This window comes from Artemia franciscana, chromosome 9 (genome assembly GCF_032884065.1).
Source record: "Artemia franciscana chromosome 9, ASM3288406v1, whole genome shotgun sequence".
NCBI classification, from domain to species: domain Eukaryota; kingdom Metazoa; phylum Arthropoda; class Branchiopoda; order Anostraca; family Artemiidae; genus Artemia; species Artemia franciscana.
Genome location: NC_088871.1, coordinates 25,354,524 through 25,375,761, shown reverse-complemented (window position 1 = coordinate 25,375,761; position 21,238 = coordinate 25,354,524). Strand labels below are relative to the sequence as shown.

The 21,238-nt window shown below is 38.2% G+C and overlaps 1 protein-coding gene across 1 annotated transcript in view; it reads left to right on the top strand.

The window, feature by feature from the left end:
- The window catches only part of LOC136031192 (tyrosine-protein kinase CSK-like), a 48,839-nt gene that overhangs the window by 5,130 nt on the left and 22,471 nt on the right, over positions 1-21,238 (top strand). The window contains exon 2 of the mRNA XM_065710548.1: positions 18,568-18,787. Coding sequence (XP_065566620.1) covers positions 18,568-18,787 — 220 coding nt within the window. The remainder of the gene's footprint in view (positions 1-18,567; positions 18,788-21,238) is intronic.

The following is a 21,238-nucleotide window of genomic DNA, read 5'->3' as shown; positions in this document are numbered from 1 at the left end:
AAATTCAGGGATGGGATACATGCTCCTGCTCCAGTTCTTTCCCTCTGGACAGATCCATCTGTATATATTTTTCTATAGTTGGGATAAGCCTTTGAGATATGTTCAGCCAAATAGTCTGGATCTCGTAATTAGGAATCAAATCTTTACTAATAGAGGTAAGTTCTACTTGACAGCTTGGAGGACTCGTTTCCCATGGGAGGGGACTCAGTAAAGGGATATGCATAAAGCGAATGTTGATTCCAGTTTGGGACCTCCAGTTGAAACTGATTCCATGAAGAATGGGCATTGGGACAGGCTGACTTCTCAGCAAAGGTATGTGTATACAGCATGCTTGGCTCCATAAGCCTGGATTTGCGAGAAATATTTTATCCTTAGACTAGATGCTCGTTCACTTAGGGACACCAATCCCGACAGTATTCTTAACTTTGACAGAGGAGTATGCTTATGCACACCCAAAGCTATTTGAATAGCAGAATTTTGTAAAGATTCAAGGATTTTGAATGAGGATGGAGGACGAGCTGAAAAGATCTGAATCCCATATTCTATATTTGAACGAATATATAATTTGTAAAAATCCAAAATAATTTTTGGGTGACATTCCCACTTACTTCCAGCAAGTCTTTTTAGAATAAAAAGTCTCTGAATTATCAGAGATTTCAAAAAATTAATATGTTCATGCCACTGCATTTGAGAATCCATTAATAAACCAAGTAACTTCACTGAATTGCAATATGGGATCTCCCTTGAGAAAATTGTCAGTGGATTAGGAGGATCTAGAGTACCATTAGTAAATATAATGGCTTTAGTTTTACTGATTGAGATTGGGAAGCCAAATGCTAAAGAGAATCTCTGGACTAAACTTATATCCTGTTGAATAAGGCTTTGAAGAAGGCTAATATCCCTTCCCGACTTCCAAATGATCAAATCATCTGCATAAAGGCCAAATGATGCATGAGATACTTGAAATTCAGAAACATACAAGTTGAATAGAAGAGGACTCAATATTGCACCTTGAGGAAGTCCTCTCGTAATGGGGCATTGCTCACCTCTAGACTGATTTACTTGAACATAAAAATATCTATCAGTTAGAAAAGACTTTATCTTCTATATATATAAAAATAAGTTGTCTATCTGTGGATCAGGTGACGTCATGTTTCTGTGTCGGCTGACGTCATGAAATTAGTTGTCGTCATTTTTGCTTTGACGATGCTTAGTATATTGTAAAACACATTTATTTGGTTAATAGTATACCATTTAAAACACCAAAATGAACATGCTGGAGTAGTCACTCGGTGAGAGAGGGTGTCAGAACGGAGAATGAAGGTCCCAGGTTCAAATCCTGGTTAGGCTAAAAAAGGTAAAAAACTAAAAACTAAAAAAAAAATAAAAAAGGTAAAAACTAAAAGAACTAAAAAAGAAAAAAAAACTAAAAAAAGGAAAAAAACTGAAAAATAAAGGAGAAAAAGAAAACTAAAAAAAGCGAAGCGCCCCCACCAACTAGGTGTTGGGGTGGCGCGAAGCGCCACCCCAACAGCTAGTATAACTTATAAAAGGATATGGAAGTCAAGATTTATTAGGATTTCCAATAATTTATTGTGGACTACATTTCCATAGGCATTCGACCAGTCAAACAGAACAGCCATTGTGACATGTCTTTTTTTGAGGGAGTTACAAACATCAATTTCTAGCCGGGTAATGTTATCTAAAGAGCTATTTCCTTTTCTGAAACCTGTTTGTTCACTAGGAAAGAGATTGTTGACTTCAGCAAACCACTCAATTCTTGATAAGACAAGCCTTTCCAGAACTTTACTAAAGGAAGGTAATACCGATATAGGACGGTAAGACTTAAGATCATTAGATGAATAAGAAGGTTTTAAAGCTGGGAATACCTGAGCAATCTTCCAAGCATCTGGGAACTTTTGATTTGACCAAATAAGATTATAAAGACTTAAGAGGGCTGTATGAACCACCTTTGGGGACTCAAGAATCCACTTCATATAAATACTATCATAACCTGGGGAAGACTTGATGTTAAGAGAATTAAGTGCTACACAAAATTCATCTTGGGAAAAAGGTTTCATCAGAGTACCCTTATAAGAACAAGTAAGAGGGAGATTACAAAAAAGAGGTCCGCTGGGATGAAAATCTGAGCAATCATTTTAAAAAATATCGGTAAACAGATCTGCCTTCTTTTAATCTGAGACAATTGGATATCCATCCTGAATGATATCATATCTACAGTCATCATTAGGCTGCTTTCCACTATTTAGTTGGCTAATGAAATTATGGACCTTTGAAATTGGGGTTCTAAAACTGATACTTGAGCTGAAATTCAGCCATGTACTCTGTTTAGCTCTCCTACAAATTAGTTTCACCTTAGCACATGACTGCTTATAAGAGATTGCTGTTGACTGAGATGGGTGCTTTTGAAACATTTTACGAGCCTTTCTTTTTGCCAGAACTGCAACCCTACACTTATTGTTCCACCAATTCTTGGGTCTTTTGGAGCCATTGTAAAAATGCACCCTAGTCATTGGAATTGCCAATTTAGCTGACTCCAGCAGGATTGATCTCAAATCAGACTCAATGGCATTAATATCAGAATTAGGAGAAACAAAGGAAAAATCTACTTCATTTTAAATCTCACGAAAAAGGGACCAATTACCTTTGGAGTTAATAAATGTAGGGACGTAGGGTTTTGGAGCATAGCATAAATCTTGAAATGATGTAAGAATTGCACAATGATCAGATTAAAGAGACGACACCTTTACCATTTAAACTAAATCATAATATGAAGAAGGACCTAGAAGCAAATCTATAGTTGAGAAAGAATTAGAAGAAATATTATACCTGGTCTGAAAGTCAAATGGAGTGAAAATCAAGGTGTCAGGAAAATTGGACAATATGTACTCTATTCCCCTTCCTGCTTTGTTGCTACCAGCTGATTGTTCCCAGAGAGGACTATGGGCATTAAAATCACCAAAAATAAAGGTATTATTACCTGATAATTCTGTTTCCAAGATACTTTGGATGTCCTTACTCCCACATGGATTATAAAAGGATTTTATGGCAAGATGGCTACCATTGGCTAAGGTAATTATTATACCTACAACATCTATTTCATCCCTGTAGATAGTTAAGGGTTGAAGGGAGCGTTGGATTGAAACATGATCAAAGATTGCCACACCCCCTCCCTTTCTGCTAGTTGATCTATCTTTCCTGTAGCACTTGTACCCAGGCATTTTGATTTTCTTGTACTGATCAATCCTACTACATTTTAAGTTGTTAAAATGCTGCCAAACAATGCACGAATTTGACTTGGGGTTGACGTTTCGCACGCGTCATTGATGCAGTTATCCCAGTGTTGGTCATTCTCCAATAAATTCAGAGCTTGGCATGCACTACGGTAAGTGTCATGTATAGTACCATTTACAGTCCTCAAATACTCAAAGGATGTCGGACCGGGTACATTCACCAAAAGCAGGCGTAGAAAGAAGCATTCCATGTTGATTGGGGTGAACGTTGTAGAGTCTTCCTATCGTGGTATCTTTGAAGATGGTAGGTTGGCCGTCGACTGACTTACCCTGTTTTCGACGTTCAAATACTTTATTTTTAGTATTCCACGTGTAATACGAAGGCACTTCAGTATACAGCAGTTTGTTTTTGCAAAAGAATCATTTTTGCAAAGCGAAAAAAAAGCTGTTAATGTTGTATCCGGTGGATTCAGGACTCTTTGTTGCACGTTGGTTTCCGTGAAATAAACACGTTCTTTTGATTCCTCGGCACGCCTTCTTTTTTCACTTTCTCTTTTAGCAGCAAGTCCGCTTTCGCGTTGCTCTGGTAGTTCCTCGGCACGCTTTCTTTTCTGACTTTCTCTTTCAGCAGCAAGTTTTTTGGCATAGACTCTTTGAGGATCTTCATCGGCTTTTGCCATGGTAAGTTCATCAGTCATACTAAACATAAATATTAATAGATTTCTACGTGAACATATGTCTTAAATATCTTGAATGACGTCACCGTCAAAGCAAAAATGACGACAACTAATTTCATGACGTCAGTCAACACAGAAACATGACGTCACCTGATCCACAGACAGACACACAGACAGACAACTTATTTTTATATATATAGATAGATGTGCCGGTGTCCCGGTCGCCATTTGTGTCCCAATGTCCCGGTCTGTAATTTCGTCAGTCGAAAACATGACGTCAGTCGACACACAAACATGACGTCACTCGACAGACACACACAGACACACACACACACACACAGACAACTTCTATATATATAAAAATAAGTTGTCTGTCTGTTTGTCTGTGGTTCAGGTGACGTCATGTTTCTGTGTTGACTGACGTCATGAAATTAGTTGTCGTCATTTTTGCTTTGACGGTAAAACCGCGCAGTTAGATGAAAATCCACCTGGACAGCGAGAGTCAAAACATATCAAAACTGAAAATGATAGCGATGATGATTGGGTTTGGGATTTTGACTTGGATAAGGTCATCAATGCCTACCAGATTTAAGTTAAAAAAAAAACAAAGGTTCGTCGATATGTACTTCATAGTGACGCTGAAAAATAAAGAAGAAAAAGAAAACTGAAAAAAGAAAAAAGGTAAAATACTAAAAAAAAAACTAAAAAGAAAAAACACTCAAAGAGAAATTACAGACCGGGACACAAATGTCGACCGAGACAGAGGGAATATAAGTGACGACCGGGAACCTCAAAGAGAAATTACAGACTGGGACACCCGGACACAAATCACGACCGGGACACAGGGAATATAAATGACGACCGGGATACAGGGACACAACTACAACGGGGACGCCGGGGGCACAGGCGGGATATATAAATGACGACCGGGACACAGGGATTGTTCGAATAGAAATTACAGACCGGGACACAAATGACGACCGGGACACCGGGACACAGGGAATATAAATGACGACCGGGACACTCAAAGAGAAATTACAAACTGGGACACCGGGACACAAATGACGACCGGGACACAGGGAATATAAATGACGACCGGGACACAGGGACACATCATTAGAATAATGAGGTATAGATCTGAATACGGATTGTTTTTCCCATGGACAATTATATGTTGCATGTTCAAGAGTCAGTAAACCTGACAATCTATTTATATGCACAGACAATGGGACAGCGAAGAATGTTGTATATTCGCATGTTTTACGTAGTTAAAAACATATATTTATATCTATCTCTATTCACAGGTGGGACACAGGGACACAACTACTATGGCGCGTAACTAATATGGCGCGTAACGACTTACATGCGCGGGGGGGCTTGGGGTGGCGCGAAGCGCCACCCCAACAGCTAGTATTTTATATATATAGATGTCCCAGTGTCCCGGCCGTCATTTGTGTCCCGATGTCCCGGTCTGTAATTTCGTCAATCGACAAACATGACGTCACTCGACAGACACACACCTTACCTTAGACCTTAGTTGCTCCAGAGCCATCGGTGGCGCATAGGGTGTCGACAAAGCCTCTCCATTCGTCTCGCATTGGTGCTGCAGCGATGACGTCTTCCCATTCAGGTATTAGTGAGGTGCCGGCCATCCTCAGATCTCGGTCATGTGTTCGTCTCAATGTATTTTTGGGGTGGTCTTTCTTTCTTCTACCATCTGGCTTCAGTTCATAGGTTGTTCGAGGAAGGCGGCTCTCTTTCATACGAAGAACGTGTCCCAGGCATGTCCACCGCCTTCTTTTCAGCAACTCAATGACTGGAGGTTGACCTGTTTTTCTGCGTATTTCTGCATTTGTAATTTTTTGTTGCCAACTTGTATTCAACATTCTTCTGAGGCTCATATTTTCAAATGCAAAGATCCTTTTTTCAAGCTGGGTGTTTATTTTCCAACATTCTTTTGCGTAAAGGAGAACTGAGAGTACATTGCTGTTGAAGAGTCGAAGCTTCAGTCGCATTGAATATCTATTACTTCTCCAAATAGGCTTCAATCTATTGAAGGCACCTGTAGCTTGTCCAATTCTACGTTTAATCTCGGTCGAGATGTCTCCATCACAATCAATCCAGCTACCCAGGTACTTGAACTCCTGGACTTGTTCTAGATCTTTGTTTTTGCAATGGAGAACAAGTGGCGAGGTTGTGATGGCCATGCTCTTCGATTTGTCAATGTTTATCTTTAGCCCGACATTCTCTGCATTCTCGGTAATAGTGTCAAGTAGCTGCTGCAACCGTTCTTTAGACTCTTCGAGAAGGACAACGTCGTCCGAGAAGTCCAGATCAAACAGCTGCTTGTTGCTTACTTTTACCCCGTAGCCCGATGCGAATCTCAGGGCATAATCCATTATAATTATAAAGAGCATGGGGGAAACTACACATCCTTGACGAACACCAGACATGATCGTGAAAAATCTGGTTGTACCGTTCGGTCTTTACGCAACATTCCGATTCTTCATAAAGCGCTATTATCATATCTACTATTTTCTCGGGAATTCCGTAGTATTTCAAAACTCTCCACAAGCAATCTCTGTCAACTGAGTCAAATGCCTTTTCAAAGTCAATGAATAGGAGGTAGAGCTTCTTGTTCCATTCTTTTGATTCTTCGACAAGCATTCTCAGTACAAATATTAGATCAGAACAGGATCTCCCAGTTCTGAAACCATGCTGCTCTTCTCGTAGAGTTGCGTCTAGTGCTTTCCGCAGACGCTGCAAAATGACGGAGGCTAATAGTTTAGATGGGACAGGGAGAAAATTGATGCCTCTCCAGTTATGGCAGTACATCAAGTCTCCCTTTTTGAAGAGTTCGACTATAATGCTTCTGCTCCAATCTCTTGGGACCTTCACTAAGGCCCATATTTTGGTGAAGAGAGAAAGCTAAATGGATATGCAGGTACTAATTGAGTACTTCAGCATTTCTGCTGAAATGCCATCAATACCCGGGGCTCGTCCATTTTTTAACTTCTTTGATGCATGCATGATCTCCTCAGGACTCGGAGGATCTGTATTGATGTCTAGATACATAAAAGGGATATCAGGTGCGTTAGCTTGGTAGCAAGTTCTCGGTCTGTTCAGAAGTTTTTCGAAATGGGAAGCCCATCTCTCGTCAATTTTTTCTGGATCAGATATAATTGATCCATTTTCGTCCTTGACAAGGGTGATTCGGCTGCTTTATTTTCCTACCATCTCATTTGTCAATCGGTAGACAGTCTTGGAGTCACCCTTCCTAGCAGCTTCTTCAGCTAAAGCTGCTTTCTTTTCAAGGAACTGTCTCTTGTCCTTTCTTGCACTCTTTTTTACCTCTTTATCTTTTTCTTTGTATAATTGTTTCGTTGCCAGCTCTGAACACCTTATAGTATCTATGAGCATGGCTTGCTTAAGTGCCTTTCGTTCGTCAATCAGTTTCCATGTTATGTCAGAGATCCACCTTTCTTTTGGTTTCTTTCGGAAACCTAGCTTTTCCGCGGCAATCGTCGTGTATGCACTTTTTATTTTCTCCCATTTCTCTTCGACACTTTCTGAGTCATTTGCCTCAACAGCCAAGGCATCAAATTTGCTCCATACAGAGATACAGAAATCTCTGCGGATTTTTTGATCCTGTAGCTTGTCCGTGTTGTACAGTTTCTTCAGATCTTGCTGTGTCTTTTTTTGGGCGCGTAGTTTGATCTGTAAGTGGGCGATCATGAGCATGTGATCCGACTGGGTGTCTGCTCCTCTATACCCACGCACGTCTAACAGGCTTGTACGCCACCTTCTGGTGATGAGGAAATGGTCAATCTGGTTTCGCGTTGAACCGTCTGGAGATGTCCATGTGTACTTGTGCACATTTTTATGCTCAAAGAATGTTTGTTGTTTAAAGAATCCTTGTTGTTTAAAATTTACTGTATTTTGTTTCATTTTGCATTTAATTTAATTGCTCTTTTTGTTTGAGAGTTTTTTTTCTAAAAATATTTAAAAATGAACTTTTTCCTACAAAAAACTACCCTGAAATATGTTCCCTGTCACCCAACCACCACTGCTATTTTAGTTTCTGCCCCCCTTCCCCCTGGAAAGTTTTCTGCCAGTGCTCTTGATTGAGACAGTGGATTTTCTGCCCTATTTATAATGTTTTCTCTTCTGGACTACAAGTCCAACTGCTTATATGGTCATACAACTCTTCCAGATCTTGTGACATAGTTAGTAGAAGTTTCTGTACTACTGGACCTTTTTATTTATTTATTTATCAAACAGTTCGTGGTAACGAACTGTAGTAAGGAGTGACCTGGCTCAATAGTAATCAAAACTCTAAAAAATGGAATTTTGATACTAATAGCTACATTAAAGGAATCGCATTTTAATGTGGATTTTAAATATATAAGTTTCATCAAGTTTAGGTTTACCCATCAAAAGTTACGAGCCTGAGAAAATTTGCGTTATTTTAGAAAACAGGGAAAAACATCCCCTAAAAGTCATAGAATCTTAACGAAAATCACACCATCAGATTCAGCGTACCAGAGAACCCTGTTATAGAAATTCCAAGCTCCTGTCTAAAAAAATGTGGAATTTTGTATTTTTTGCCAGAAGGCAGATCACGGATGCGTATTTATTTGTTTGTTTTTTTGTTTTGTTTTTCCCAGGGGTGATCGTATCGACCCAGTCGTCCTAGAATGTTGCGAGAGGACTCATTCTAACGGAAATGAAAAGTTCTAGTGCCCTTTTTAAGTGACCAAAAAATGGAGGGCACCTAGGCCCCCTCCCACGCTAATTATTTTCCCAAAGTCAACGGATCAAAATTCTGAGATAGTCATTTTATTCAGCGTAGTCGAAAAACCTTATAAGTATGTCTTTGGGGACCACTTACTCCCCCACAGTCCCCGTGGGAGGGGCTACAAGTTACAAACTTTGACCAGTGCTTACATATAGTAATGGTTATTGGGAAGTGTACAGACGTTTTCAGGGGAATATTTTGGTTGGGAGAGGGGTTGAGAAGAGGGGGAAATGCTGGGGAAACTTTCCATCGAGGAATTTGTCACAGGGGAAGAAAATTTCTATGAAGGGAGCGAGGGATTTTCTAGCATTAACTAAAAAAAAAACGAACAAATAAATATGAACAAGTTTTTTCAACTGGAAGTAAGGAGCAGCATTAAAATTTAAAACGAACAGAAATTATTACGCATATGAGGGGCTCACCTCCCCCTAATAATTCGCGCTTTACGCTAAAGTATTTTTAGTAATTTCAACTATTTATTCTACGGCTTTTGTGATTCAGGGGTCATCAATTTATCAATTTAAGCTTTAGTGTAAAGATCGAGGTACTGACGAGGGCGTGAACCCCCTCATATATGTAATAAAAACATGAGAATACAAAAGTTCGTTACGTAAGCTAATTTATAAGCTATGTATATCTTTTACTAATAAAAACATTCGTAAAAAATTAAAAGTTCTAGTTGCCATTTTAAGTAACCAACAAATCAGAGGGCAACTAGGCTTCCTCCTCCACTCCTTTTTTTCTCAAAATCATTCGATCAAAACTATGAGAAAGCCATTTAGCCAAAAAAATTATTATGAATTATTCTTCTGCGGAGAGCCAAAATCAAAACATGTATTGATTCAAAAACGTTCAGAAATTAAATAAAAAAAACCAGTTTTTTAAAACTGAAAGTAAGGAGCAACATTAAAACTTAAAACGAACAGAAATTACTTCGTATATGAAAGGGGCGATGCCTAATCAACACCCCGCTCTTTACGCTAAAGTTTTTTACTGTTTGAAAAAGTAGAGTTGAGAGAAAAAGTCAAACTTTAGCGTAAAGAGCGGGGTGTTGATTAGGCATCAGCCCCTTTCATATACGAATTAGTTTCTGTTCGTTTTAAGTTTTAATGTTGCTACTTACTTTCAGTTAAAAAGACTTGTTTTTTTTTTATTTAATTTATTTACATCAAACGGTAAGAAAAAATGCTTCTTGCTATAGACACAAAACAAGAAATAAGCTAATTAGCAACACTGGCAATACTTATGAATATTAGAAGAAAACAAGAGCTAAGAGCTCATATGGCACTTGTGATAAGATCAGAAGAGCCAAGAGCTCATGTGGCATGACCTCTAGCAAAATTTTAAGAATCAATAGATTGCTTTGAAAGGAAAATCAGAGGTTTAATGCCAGTCGGGATTTAAAATAAGAGCTCTGAGTCACAAGGTCCTTCTAAATATCAAAATCCATTAAGATCTAATCACCCACTTGTAAGTTAAAAGTACCTCAATTTTTCTAATTTTTCTCTCCTTTCAGCCCCGAGATGGTCAAATCGGGGGAAACAACTTTATCAAGTCAATTTGTGCAGCTTCTTGACACACCTACCAATTTTCATCGTCCTAGCACATCCAGAAGCACCAAACTTGCCAAAGCACTGAATCCCACTTCTAACTCACCCAAAGAGAGCGGATCCAGTCCGGTTACGTCAATAACGAATCTACAACATTTATAAGCATTTTCCAAGATTTCCGGTTTCCCCCTCCAACTTCCCTGAATGTCAACAGATCTGGTTGGGATTTGAAATAAGAAATCTGAGACATGAGTTTCTTCTAAATATCAAATTTCATTAAGACCCGATCACCCGTTCTTAAGTTAAAAATCCCTCAATTTTTCAAAATTTTTCCAAATTAACAATCTGTAGCTCCCCCAAAGAAAACGGATCTGTTCCAATTATTTCAATCACGTATCTATAACTTGTGCTTATTCTTCCCATCAAGTTTTATCCCGATCTCTCCACTCTTAGCGTTTTCCAAGATTTCCGGTTTCCCCCTCCAACTCCCCCCAATGTCACTGGATCTGGTCGGGATTTAAAATGAGAGTTCTAAAGCACAAGATCCTTCTAAAATTTCATTAAGATCTGATCAGCAATTTGTAAGTTATGAATACCTCATTTTTTCTAATTTTTCTGAATTACTCCCCCCCCCCCCAACTCCACAAAAGAGAGCAGATACGGTCCGGGTTTGTCAGTCACTCATTTTGGGCTTGTGCTTATTCTTCCCACCAAGTTTCATCCTGATCTCTCTGCTTTAAGCATTTTCCAAGATTCCCAATCCCCCCCCCTCCAATGACACTGGATCCGGTCTGGATTTAAAACAAGAGATCTGAGTTACGAGGCCCTTCTAAGTATGAAATTTAATAAAGGTCCGATCACCCGTTTGTAAGTTAAAAATACCTCCTTTTTTCTAATTTTTCCGATTTAACTGTCGCCCCCAGATGGTCTAATTGGAAATTCTAACTTGATCTGGTCTGGTTTCTTATACGCCTGCCAAATTTCTTTGTTCTAGCTTACCTGGAAATGCCTAAAGTAGCAAAACCAGGACAGACCAACAGAATTTGCGATCACTATATGTCACTTGTTAGATACCAAGTGCCATAAAAATTTATATCCAGAACTCATAAACTCAAAAAAAACTCATAACCAAAAGATCAACTTCTAACTAATCGTCAAAAACCCCCCAATAGAAAGGTGTCTTCGTTTTCAAAAACATGTTGAGCAGGGCTCCAAAGACTATTATTATCAAAGAACATCTGAATTTGCTCTACAATCAATTCTTCCATCACTCAACAAAAAGTAGATGTGATTAAAATTGGCCGATAATTGATAAAATCTGATTTGGAACCCTTTTTATGAAGGGGTTTTACTCAGGCATTCTTCCACCCAGAGGGACACAACCGATGAGAAAGAAATAAATTAAATATGAAAGTAAGTGGCTCTGCAATTTGCCCAGCTATTTTTTTTAATCATTTCATTTGTAAATCCATCTACATCTGCTGATTTTGATGTGTTTAATTTTTCAAGAATAATAAAGACCCCAGTTATTGAAAAAACCGAATCATTAAAGGGTGAAAAAGTTTCAGGTGGTGTTATCAGTATTTCAAAATGTGAGGGTGTTGGTTTTGGCTTGACAAAAACAGAAGCAAAAGTCTCATTAAAAATGTGGGCCTTTTTTAATTGGAATATTTTTGGAATTGGAAAAGGGTTCTGCTCAGCAATGATTGGGGGCACTAGTTCTACATCTATGACTGCTAACAGAAGAGGACCATGGAGTGGGATTCGAAATGGTGAATGGGTTGCACCAATTTCTTGGCAGGGTTTCTTGGGGCATAATTACTTGACTGGATGCTGACTACAGCGTTGATGTGAAAGTTGCAGCCATTCCACCTTAAAGGTTGTTATCTGCTGTCTGTACCAAGTAGGGAGGGAGTTTGTGTCAGCTTTTGTGATTACACCTGGCTGCCATTTCCTCTCATTCAGTTGGGCCTTGACACATTGACCAACTGTAAGAGGTGAGAGCCCTTTGTTATACATGTTATAATACCTTTTTTGACTAACTTGTTTGGTATGGCAGCTTCTGCAGAACTTTTTGTGGCTAGCTGTTGATACTAGTTACAAATGCTGAAACATAAATGATGAGAGAGTCTGTAGTTTTCTACACATGGTAAGCTAAGCAAGTAAGGCATACGCATCAACTTGGGTGTTAATGAATTTTTAAGCAATGCAGCTTTGGATATAGTTCTTCATATCTTCAGTCATCCCAGGCCAGTAAACAACTGATCTGGCCCCATGCTTTGTTTTTTCCATTCTTAAGTATGAAGCATGTAGGTTTCTTCAGATATCCCTTTGAAGGTTAGTGGGTATGAGTATTCAATCCTCTTTAAGAATGATTGAATCAACAGCAGAAAGCTCATGGTAAACATACCAAAAACTTAATATTTTCAAAGGGACTTGCTCTCAGCTCTCTGGCCAGCTGTTTTTCAATTATCTGTAAGGGTGCTAAAAGGCTCTGTTCAGGTGTTTTCTTGTTTTTTATTTGGAGTATTTGGAGTAACTTCTCACTACTGATAAGTAGTAGGCCCGTAATTGCATGGGCATAAGATCTAATTTTGCTTTGAACAGAGGATCAACTCCTGGATGTGTTAACAGGATAGGGTGTGTGCTACACAAATGTTCTTGCTTGGTGAAAAAGTCACAGAGGAATTATATGGTTGGATTTGTAAGATCATTCTCTTGAGCCTTGGTGATGACTTTGCAATGAGATGAATTAAGGCTGACTCAAAGGATTTGTGATCCAATATGGAAGAGAATCTTGCATATTGTTTGCACCCATATACTATAATGTCCATCTCCTTTTCTGTTTGTGAATAATTTTTTTCATTGTGTAATATTTGGTAGATGTATCTTTATTCAAAACCCAGGTGCCTACAATAAAGGACACTATAAGCAAAGCAAGCACAAGTGCATCAATGCAATAAGCATAAGCATATAATAGCAAATTGGTGCACAATCACAGGTATGAGAGCGAGGCATCACATAATGCTACATCCTTCTCGAGCTATTTTCAAAAGGATAAGAACCTTTTACCTCTAGGTTTGGAGGCGCTAGGCTCACTCCACTAATTGCCAATAACTTGGCAAATTATAATTCACTACAGGATACAAAAGAACACTATACTGGGAGTGTAGGCTCACTCCCATCAGCTTCCAATGGGCTAGTCTCAATGATGACTTCCACTCTGTAAGATCTTGTAGCCTGAGAAGCCGTGGCTTATGCTGGAAGGTTCGCCATCTTGCAGGCTGGTCTCTTGTGCAGCCATACCAGGCTCAGTGGTAGTTGTTGGGAATCTGTAATGGTCTGTGCGGACTTGCACTGGTAGTAGTGTCAGGACAATCAGTAACCCAACTCAAGTTTAGTGACCTTGCTATAGCCCTGGGGGGTAATCCATGGCAGGTCTATCATCAGACATGGAATGAGAGGCTGCTTTAACTAAGTGTCTTTGGTTCTGGTGAAGGATCAAACCATCTTTAGAAGACATGTAGGATAGTCTAGGGTCATCTGCCTCTTTTGTTATTTCCCTGCTTTTCCATGGTGCCAGAAGGCTGTTTTCTGAAGAAAACCTGGTTGCCTTCTCTGAGTTCAGGATGTTCTCTAGGATACTGATTGTGATAAGACTTCTGCCTGTGTTGAGCCTTCTCTCTGCTTGTCAAAAGTTCAGAGGTCTACCACTCTCTTTTCCAAGTGCTTTTCCATGCATGGTCATTTTGAGTAGAGATGGTGGCTCATGAGGGTTTTTGAGGAGGCAGCTAAACCATTAGCCAGGGTGTTATGGTATTTCAGAATTCTGAGGTATGGGTCTGATCCATTTTCACTTGCCTTGGTCATAATGCTCTTGCAAGTCTGTATAGTTTTTCCCACTAGTTTATTCAACTGAGGGTGTATTGGGCTCAAAGTTTTTTGCTCAAATGCAGAAAAAAAAGTGTTTTTGTATCTGATTTGCTGTTGATAAGTTAATGATGCATTTTGACAGGCAATTCATTTTGTCAAGTAGGATTTAGAGTTCTTCTTTGTTTGCAGGGGCTGTCAATTGGATATGTACCATTCAGGACATATACCTGACATTCATTGTTTGCCATGATGTTCCCAAGATATGGTATGCTGGTACACCTGAACATACTCTTAGATTTGTTCAGATTTATATACTTCTCCCTAGCTTTCTGAACTGCTACTTGTACATTATGGTTATGTTCTTTAAGGGTTCTGCCAAAGATGGCTGTGTCATTAAAAATAACTTCAATTGTGGTAGGAGCAGATCAAGTCCTCTGATCACAAAAGGTCGTTAGGTTTGAGCTCTGGGGTGCTGTTCTGTTTTGGTTGTAGTTTTGTAAATGGATTTTTGAGAAGAATGTTGGCTTTAGCCCCAGTATCAGATTTGAACTCAAACTGCTGTTGATTTTTGATACTTATCTTTGTCAAAGCCTGCTTGCTTGATGAAACAGTTCACTTCACTTGATCAACAATATCAATGAACAATTCATCACTTTGTGACAGGTTTGGTTGTTGGGACTGGTAGATGATGTTGACTAATGTCTTTCCACTTTTACATGCTCTAGTAAAATAATTGTTTGTTTGCTTTTGCTGGACATTTGTATGGCAGTGAAAATTCTCAACAAAAATAGTATTCCTGTTTCGGTTTTTTTTTTGGGAAATGATGTGTTTGTTCTTTGGATTAATTCAATCTCTTGCTTTATAGTTATCTCTTGGTAGGTAGGATGGTGGGTTCATTGTCTATAGCTGAACCTGGGTTTCCACATGTGTTCAAGCTATAGAAACTACGTGTGCAAGACAAAGATCAGACACCACTTGGAGAAGCTTCTCATGTATCTTTGGTGATGTCCGGCTGCAAACTGGCCTATCATGTACCATCTCATCTCTAATAGTAGCATCATATTCACATACTTGAACAAGAATCATGATACTAAAATTGTTGCTGTTTCAATTTTGTGGCAAACCTTGAAGGAGCCCAATCAATTCAAAAGCATCAAAAACTATTTAAAGAGCATTTCAGTTGCAGAGTAAGTAATGCTGCAGGATGATGCGTTTCAAACAGTTCGTGGTAATGAACTGCAGTAAGGAGGAACCCGGCTCAATAGTAACCAAAACTCTAAAAAATGGAATTTTGATACCAATAGTTACATCAAAAGAATTGCATTTTTAATGCTGATTTTAAATATATAAGTTTCATCAAGATTAATCTTAACCATCAAAAGTTACGAGCCTCAGAAAATTTGCCTCATTTTAAAAAACTGGGCGAAACACCCCCTAAAAGTCATACAATAATAATGAAAATAACACCATCAGATTCAGCGTATCAGAGAACCTTATTGTAGAAGTTTCAAGCTCCTATCTACAAAAACGTGGGATTTCGCATTTTTTGCCATAAGACAGAATATGGATGCGTGTTTATTTGTTTTTTCCAGGGGTGATCGTATCGACTCAGTGGTCCTACAATGTCGCGAGAGGGCTCATTCTAAAGGAAATTAAAAGCTCTAGTGCCCTTTATAAGTGACTAAAAAATTGGAGGGTACCTAGGCCCCTCCCACGCTCATTTTTTCACAAAGTCACCAGATCAAAATTATGAAATAGCCATTTTATTCACCATAATTGTTTATTTTTTGTTTTTGTTTTTTTCCGTGAAACACACACGGATGTGTGTTTATTTTGTTTTTTTTCCCAGGGGTGATCGTATCAACTCAGTGGTCCTAGAATGTCGTGAGAGGGCTCATTCTAACGGAAATTAAAAGCTCTAGTGCCTTTTTAAGTGACCAAAAAAATTAAAGGGCACCTATGCCCCCTCCCACGCTCACTGGATCAAATTCTGAGATAGCCATGTTATTCATCATAGTTGGATAACCTAATAACTATGTCTTTGGGGACGACTTACTCCCCCGCAGTCCCCGTGGGAGGTTTCTGCAAGTTACAAACTTTGACCTGTGTTTACATATAGTAATGGTTACTGGGAAGTGTACAGACGTTTTCAGAGGGATTCTTTTGGTTTAGGGTGGAGAGATGAGGGGGGGTACGTGGGAGGATGTTTCCATGCAGGAACTTCTCATGGGGGAAGAGAACTTCAGTGAAGGGGGCGCAGGTTCTAGTATTATTTGAAAAAACAATGAAAAAATAAATATAAAAAGTTTTTCCAAATGAAAGTAAGGAGCAGAATTAAAACTTAAAACGAACAAAAATTATTCCGCATATGACTTCAGAGGTCATTCTTAAGGAATTGGGACAAAATTTAAGCTTTAGTGTAAAGAGCGAGGTATCGACGGGGGGGGGGGGGTGAACCCCTTCATATACGCAATAAAAACATACGAATATAGAAGTTCGTTAGGTAAGTTAATTCGTTAATTCGAGTTAATTCTTTTAAGTTTTAATGTTGCTCCTTACCTTCATTTAAAAAAAGTTGTTTTTTTCATTTAATGTTCATAAAAAGTCACATAGTCTCTAGGCCTATGATTTAAATACCATTGTTAATAGGGTCATTTATTTTAATGCTTAATTTAACCTAGTAATTTTTCATGGAATGATGTTTCTTGATGTATAAATGTGCATCAGTTATTACGAAGGAGGGCTGGTGGTCTATTAATGTAGCTGAGAGAGAGGGATTGTAGTTAAATGCCTGAATAAGCACATTTCAGTGCTCAAATTGTCTAACCAGCCATGGGCCTTCAGATAAATATAGAAAAGGGTAGGAATTAATCTCTTTTTTCCCTTCATTTAGACTAGGCCTGAATAAGGGTGCTGCAGGGTATTATCCCCCTTCTTGTTGCAGAAAAAGTATCTGGCATTTATTTAAAGTTCAGTTAGTTAGACTGATTTGCTTTATGTCTCATAACATATTACACAGTGATGCGTAAGTGTGCATTAACTATTACGAAGGAGGGATGGTGGGTCTTTTTGTTGGTAGGAAGGAGGCAGAACCCTCAAAGTGTGCATTTTAATTCCCAAATGTGGCAGCTGTTATTGAACTTTCAGGTAGATATAGAATGATTTCTGGTTAGGGTGGGGGGGGGGGTTGATGAGAAATTACGATCTAATACCCCATGGTTCCTGAGAATACTTTTTGTGTGAGCCTTGATTATAGTTGCTTGGGGGGGATAACAATGTTCGTAATTTTTCTATGTTCCACTAAATATTGCATTCACATGACTATTGGGACAGGGATGGAGAAGGTGAGGTAGGGTATCATGAGCATTATCAGGAAATTTCTTGGGGGTATGGGGGCAGTGCTGCCAGAAGCTTTGTTTCAGCAATTCTAATTGGTAATTTTTCTCTTTTCATAATTGTATACAATGTTTCAATGTATTTAGACAAATGTAATCAATGTTTTTAAACATCAGATAACTCTTAAACGTCATTCGAAAAATTTGAGTAGATATTCAAAGTTTGTCCAAAAATTTTAAATACGATCCAAGATTTAATTCTTTATCAGAGAAACTGAAAAAGTGTGAGACTGGCAATCAATTTACAATTATTTATATATACAGTTTAACTGCAAGAAATCAGGGATTTATGGGACCAGTAGCCCACATCATACGTTTTATGTCATTCTGTCTCATGAAAGATAAGTAGCTATTGCAGTCTTGTTGAGCACTTGCTTCTCCAAAATGTTGGATCTGATTTAATATAGCCATGGCATATTTTTCTTTTTCTGCTATATAAGAAGCGCTAAACATCTTGTATCAAGAATCTTTTGAGTGGATTTGGAAACATCAACAATGCCAGAGCTATTGGGTTGTTGAAAGGACCAATACCCCTGCTAAAATATGTAAAAATAATTACTTCATTACTTCTTAACAAGTTATTCAATTTGAATCGTGGCTAACTGTTACTAAAGCATTGTAATATCCTGTAACCATTGTCAATAAATGTTCATGTTTTCTTGACAATCATAAAATTTTCTTGGTGATGTTTGTAGGAGTGTCAAAAGTACAAGTATGTGCATTTTAGGCCCTTGCTTTTCAACATTTCATGGGTAACACATGAGATGAGGTATGGAGGGGAGGGTGCAACCAATCATCAGATGGAGTTGCTCACCCTATCCTTTCTGCATACAGACTTGACTGGAGCCTTCTCAAAGTAAGTCTGGCTGTGCCACAAAGCGGTTACTAGCTTATTTGATATCTACTTTTGACAGTTCATCATGCATTGTATATTTTAATGCCCATATCTGTCTGATCTGTCCATCTCAACATTTATTTGTTTCGTTTAGCACTATCTTAATAACAGTATATTGTTTTTAGATGGTTTCACGGCAAAATATCCCGAGATCAGGCAGAACAGCTTTTATTCCCTCGTGAAGATGGATTATTTCTTGTCCGTGAGTCAACAAACTTCCCTGGAGACTATACATTGTGTGTATGCTACCAAGGAAAAGTTGAACATTATCGTGTTATATACAAAGACAGCAAACTAACCATCGACGAAGAAGAATATTTTACTAACCTTGCTGAGCTAGTAGAGGTAACATCACTTTGACAAGTCTCTGCCAATGAATTTTCCCACCAACTTCATTTGATTTATTTCGGTCAAAGCAATACTATATAGAAATCCAACATTTCCTGCTTACTAAATCTGAAGGGGATCTATCAAAAGAAAAGCTTAATTGGTGTGGTTAAAATATTTTGGCTGATAATGGGCTACTGCAGGTACTTGGAAAACGGGAAAATATTTGAAGTACCATTTGGAACAAAAGAATAAACTAATTTTTGTATTAAAGAAGAACTTGTTCTTCTTCTAAAAATGACTGCCTAGCTAGATAAATTACATTCTGCTGTAGCAACGATTTTCTCCTTTTATCTGTTTGAAGGGTTTGCGCTAGGAGATAAGGAAGATCCTAGTGGCATGCTTGCTTTTCTTTGGGCTTATTTTTTTTCTTTTTGATTGCAAGTAATTTGCATGTGTCTAAAAAAAAATTGCCAAGCAATAAGATACAAGATAACATGAATATAAATTTATCTGCCATAAAGAGTTGTGTTTAATAATGTTCAGAGACGCCTAGATGTCCTTTTTTTGTTTATTTTTTCCTGTTTTTGTATTATGAGATCATTTGACAAAAATAAAATATGTTGGCTTAGCAAAGAGTGATATGTAATCCGTATGCCATTTCTTTTTTTCCCCTAGCCCCTTCAGGTAGAACATGACTGTAAGCAGGAGAAAGAGGGCTCATTCTGTCCAAATTCTGAAGCCTAGTGCCTTTTAAAGGACAGAACCGACCTAGGGTATGCAACTACCCTTTCAACTTTCTTTGGGTCCCAGCATATCCACGTGGCATCATATGTAGAATCAGTACACATATATTGAATTTCTCTAAAAATTACTTTGATAGTAGTAGTAGGTAGTAGTAGTAGTAGTAGTAGTAGTAGTAGTAGAACAATTTTATTAGAAATAAACATTTCTTAATCAATAGCACAACATAAGCAATGCTTGCGAGGCTGCGCTAAATTCAAGGAAAAAAAGGAAAAAAAATATGGAGAATGAGAGAATATGGAGAATGAGAGAATATGGAGAATGAGACCATATACCGAAGCCAACAACCATGAAAAAACATGAACAATACATTACCTTGCGTGACCCCAAGACGACAAAAAATAACAAACAAAAAATTACATAAATATTACAAACGAATAACCTATGGAAAATCTTTTTTGTTGAATCTGTTTCAAAAGTATACCTACCGAGCAACTCCACACGTAAATCAGACTTAAACTGTCCAAACCTACCTATTTCCTTGATATCTATATTGTGTTTATTCCAAAGTTTTCAAGCTCTGTAACTAAGTGAAAAAGAAGACCTACTTGAAACTAATCGAGGAATAACAACATGTTATTTTTTGTAAATAGTTAAATGCAAAAAACTAAAGTTGGCTAGTGGTCATTCCAACTCCCTGTCCCTCTGACCGCCAAGTCTTTACTAGGAAGGTAGGGACGTCTCGCCTCTGCTTAAATAATAAATGTGCTGTGATTTTCACTCTGTATGATTTGAGGTACAAAGTGACAGTATGGCTTATGCCGCCCCCTCGTTTACTACCAGCTTTTTGTTAAGTAAGCCTTTCCCCTTTATTTGAAGAGGAATCACAGACAAATATTCGATCTCTTTGATTGCAGGCCCACAGTGAATCAATGCCCCTCATTCAAGGGCAAGTACCTTCGGTGAATGCGACACGGATAGGGAATTTTGAGCGGCGTTCTTTTCTCTAACTTGTACGCGACAGTGCTCAAATCTATTTAAACTCGTAGGGCAAGTACTTTGGGCATTGTTTTTAGATTCTTCTTCTATGATGGAGAGTGACTGTATGCAAGGCTCTTAAAACGTTCTCACCTTCATGGACGGGTGATTCAGCGTTTCCTTACATTTCAGGATAAAAATTTGTCTTTGTATAAGTTGTTTTGTAATGATTATAAAAGCAACTCCATGAAGCAGTTTCGCAGTTATTAGTATAGGGCTTATGTCTATCACACGGTGGTAGAAATATAATCGAATCGTTATTCGTCTTAAATATATCGTAACCAAATAATTGGAGATAAGTTTTGGGAAAATTCATATAGAGCTAGCTTGTGCATGCCGAAATTCTAGAAATCACAACATAGACTCTGGCTTTATTTTTCGTGACAAAGCAATAAAGTATTTGTTTGTATACATGGTGCATTTTAAAATTAACAGGATTGATTGGGTGAGGGGAAATTTAAGAATAAACATTGTTTCAAGTAGAAACAGTATATATGCAAACCGTATTTAAGGAACGTGTAATCATTTTTAAACGAATTTTTTCCTTTTTGAAAGTTTTGAGAGATTAAGAACTACAATATTTAATCGATAACACAAATAGGGGGAATGTACCCCTGTATTTGTTCTTGAAACACCCCTCTCCTGGAAAAATTGTTTCCTAAAGTTACCCGATTTTCCTGTTTTTTG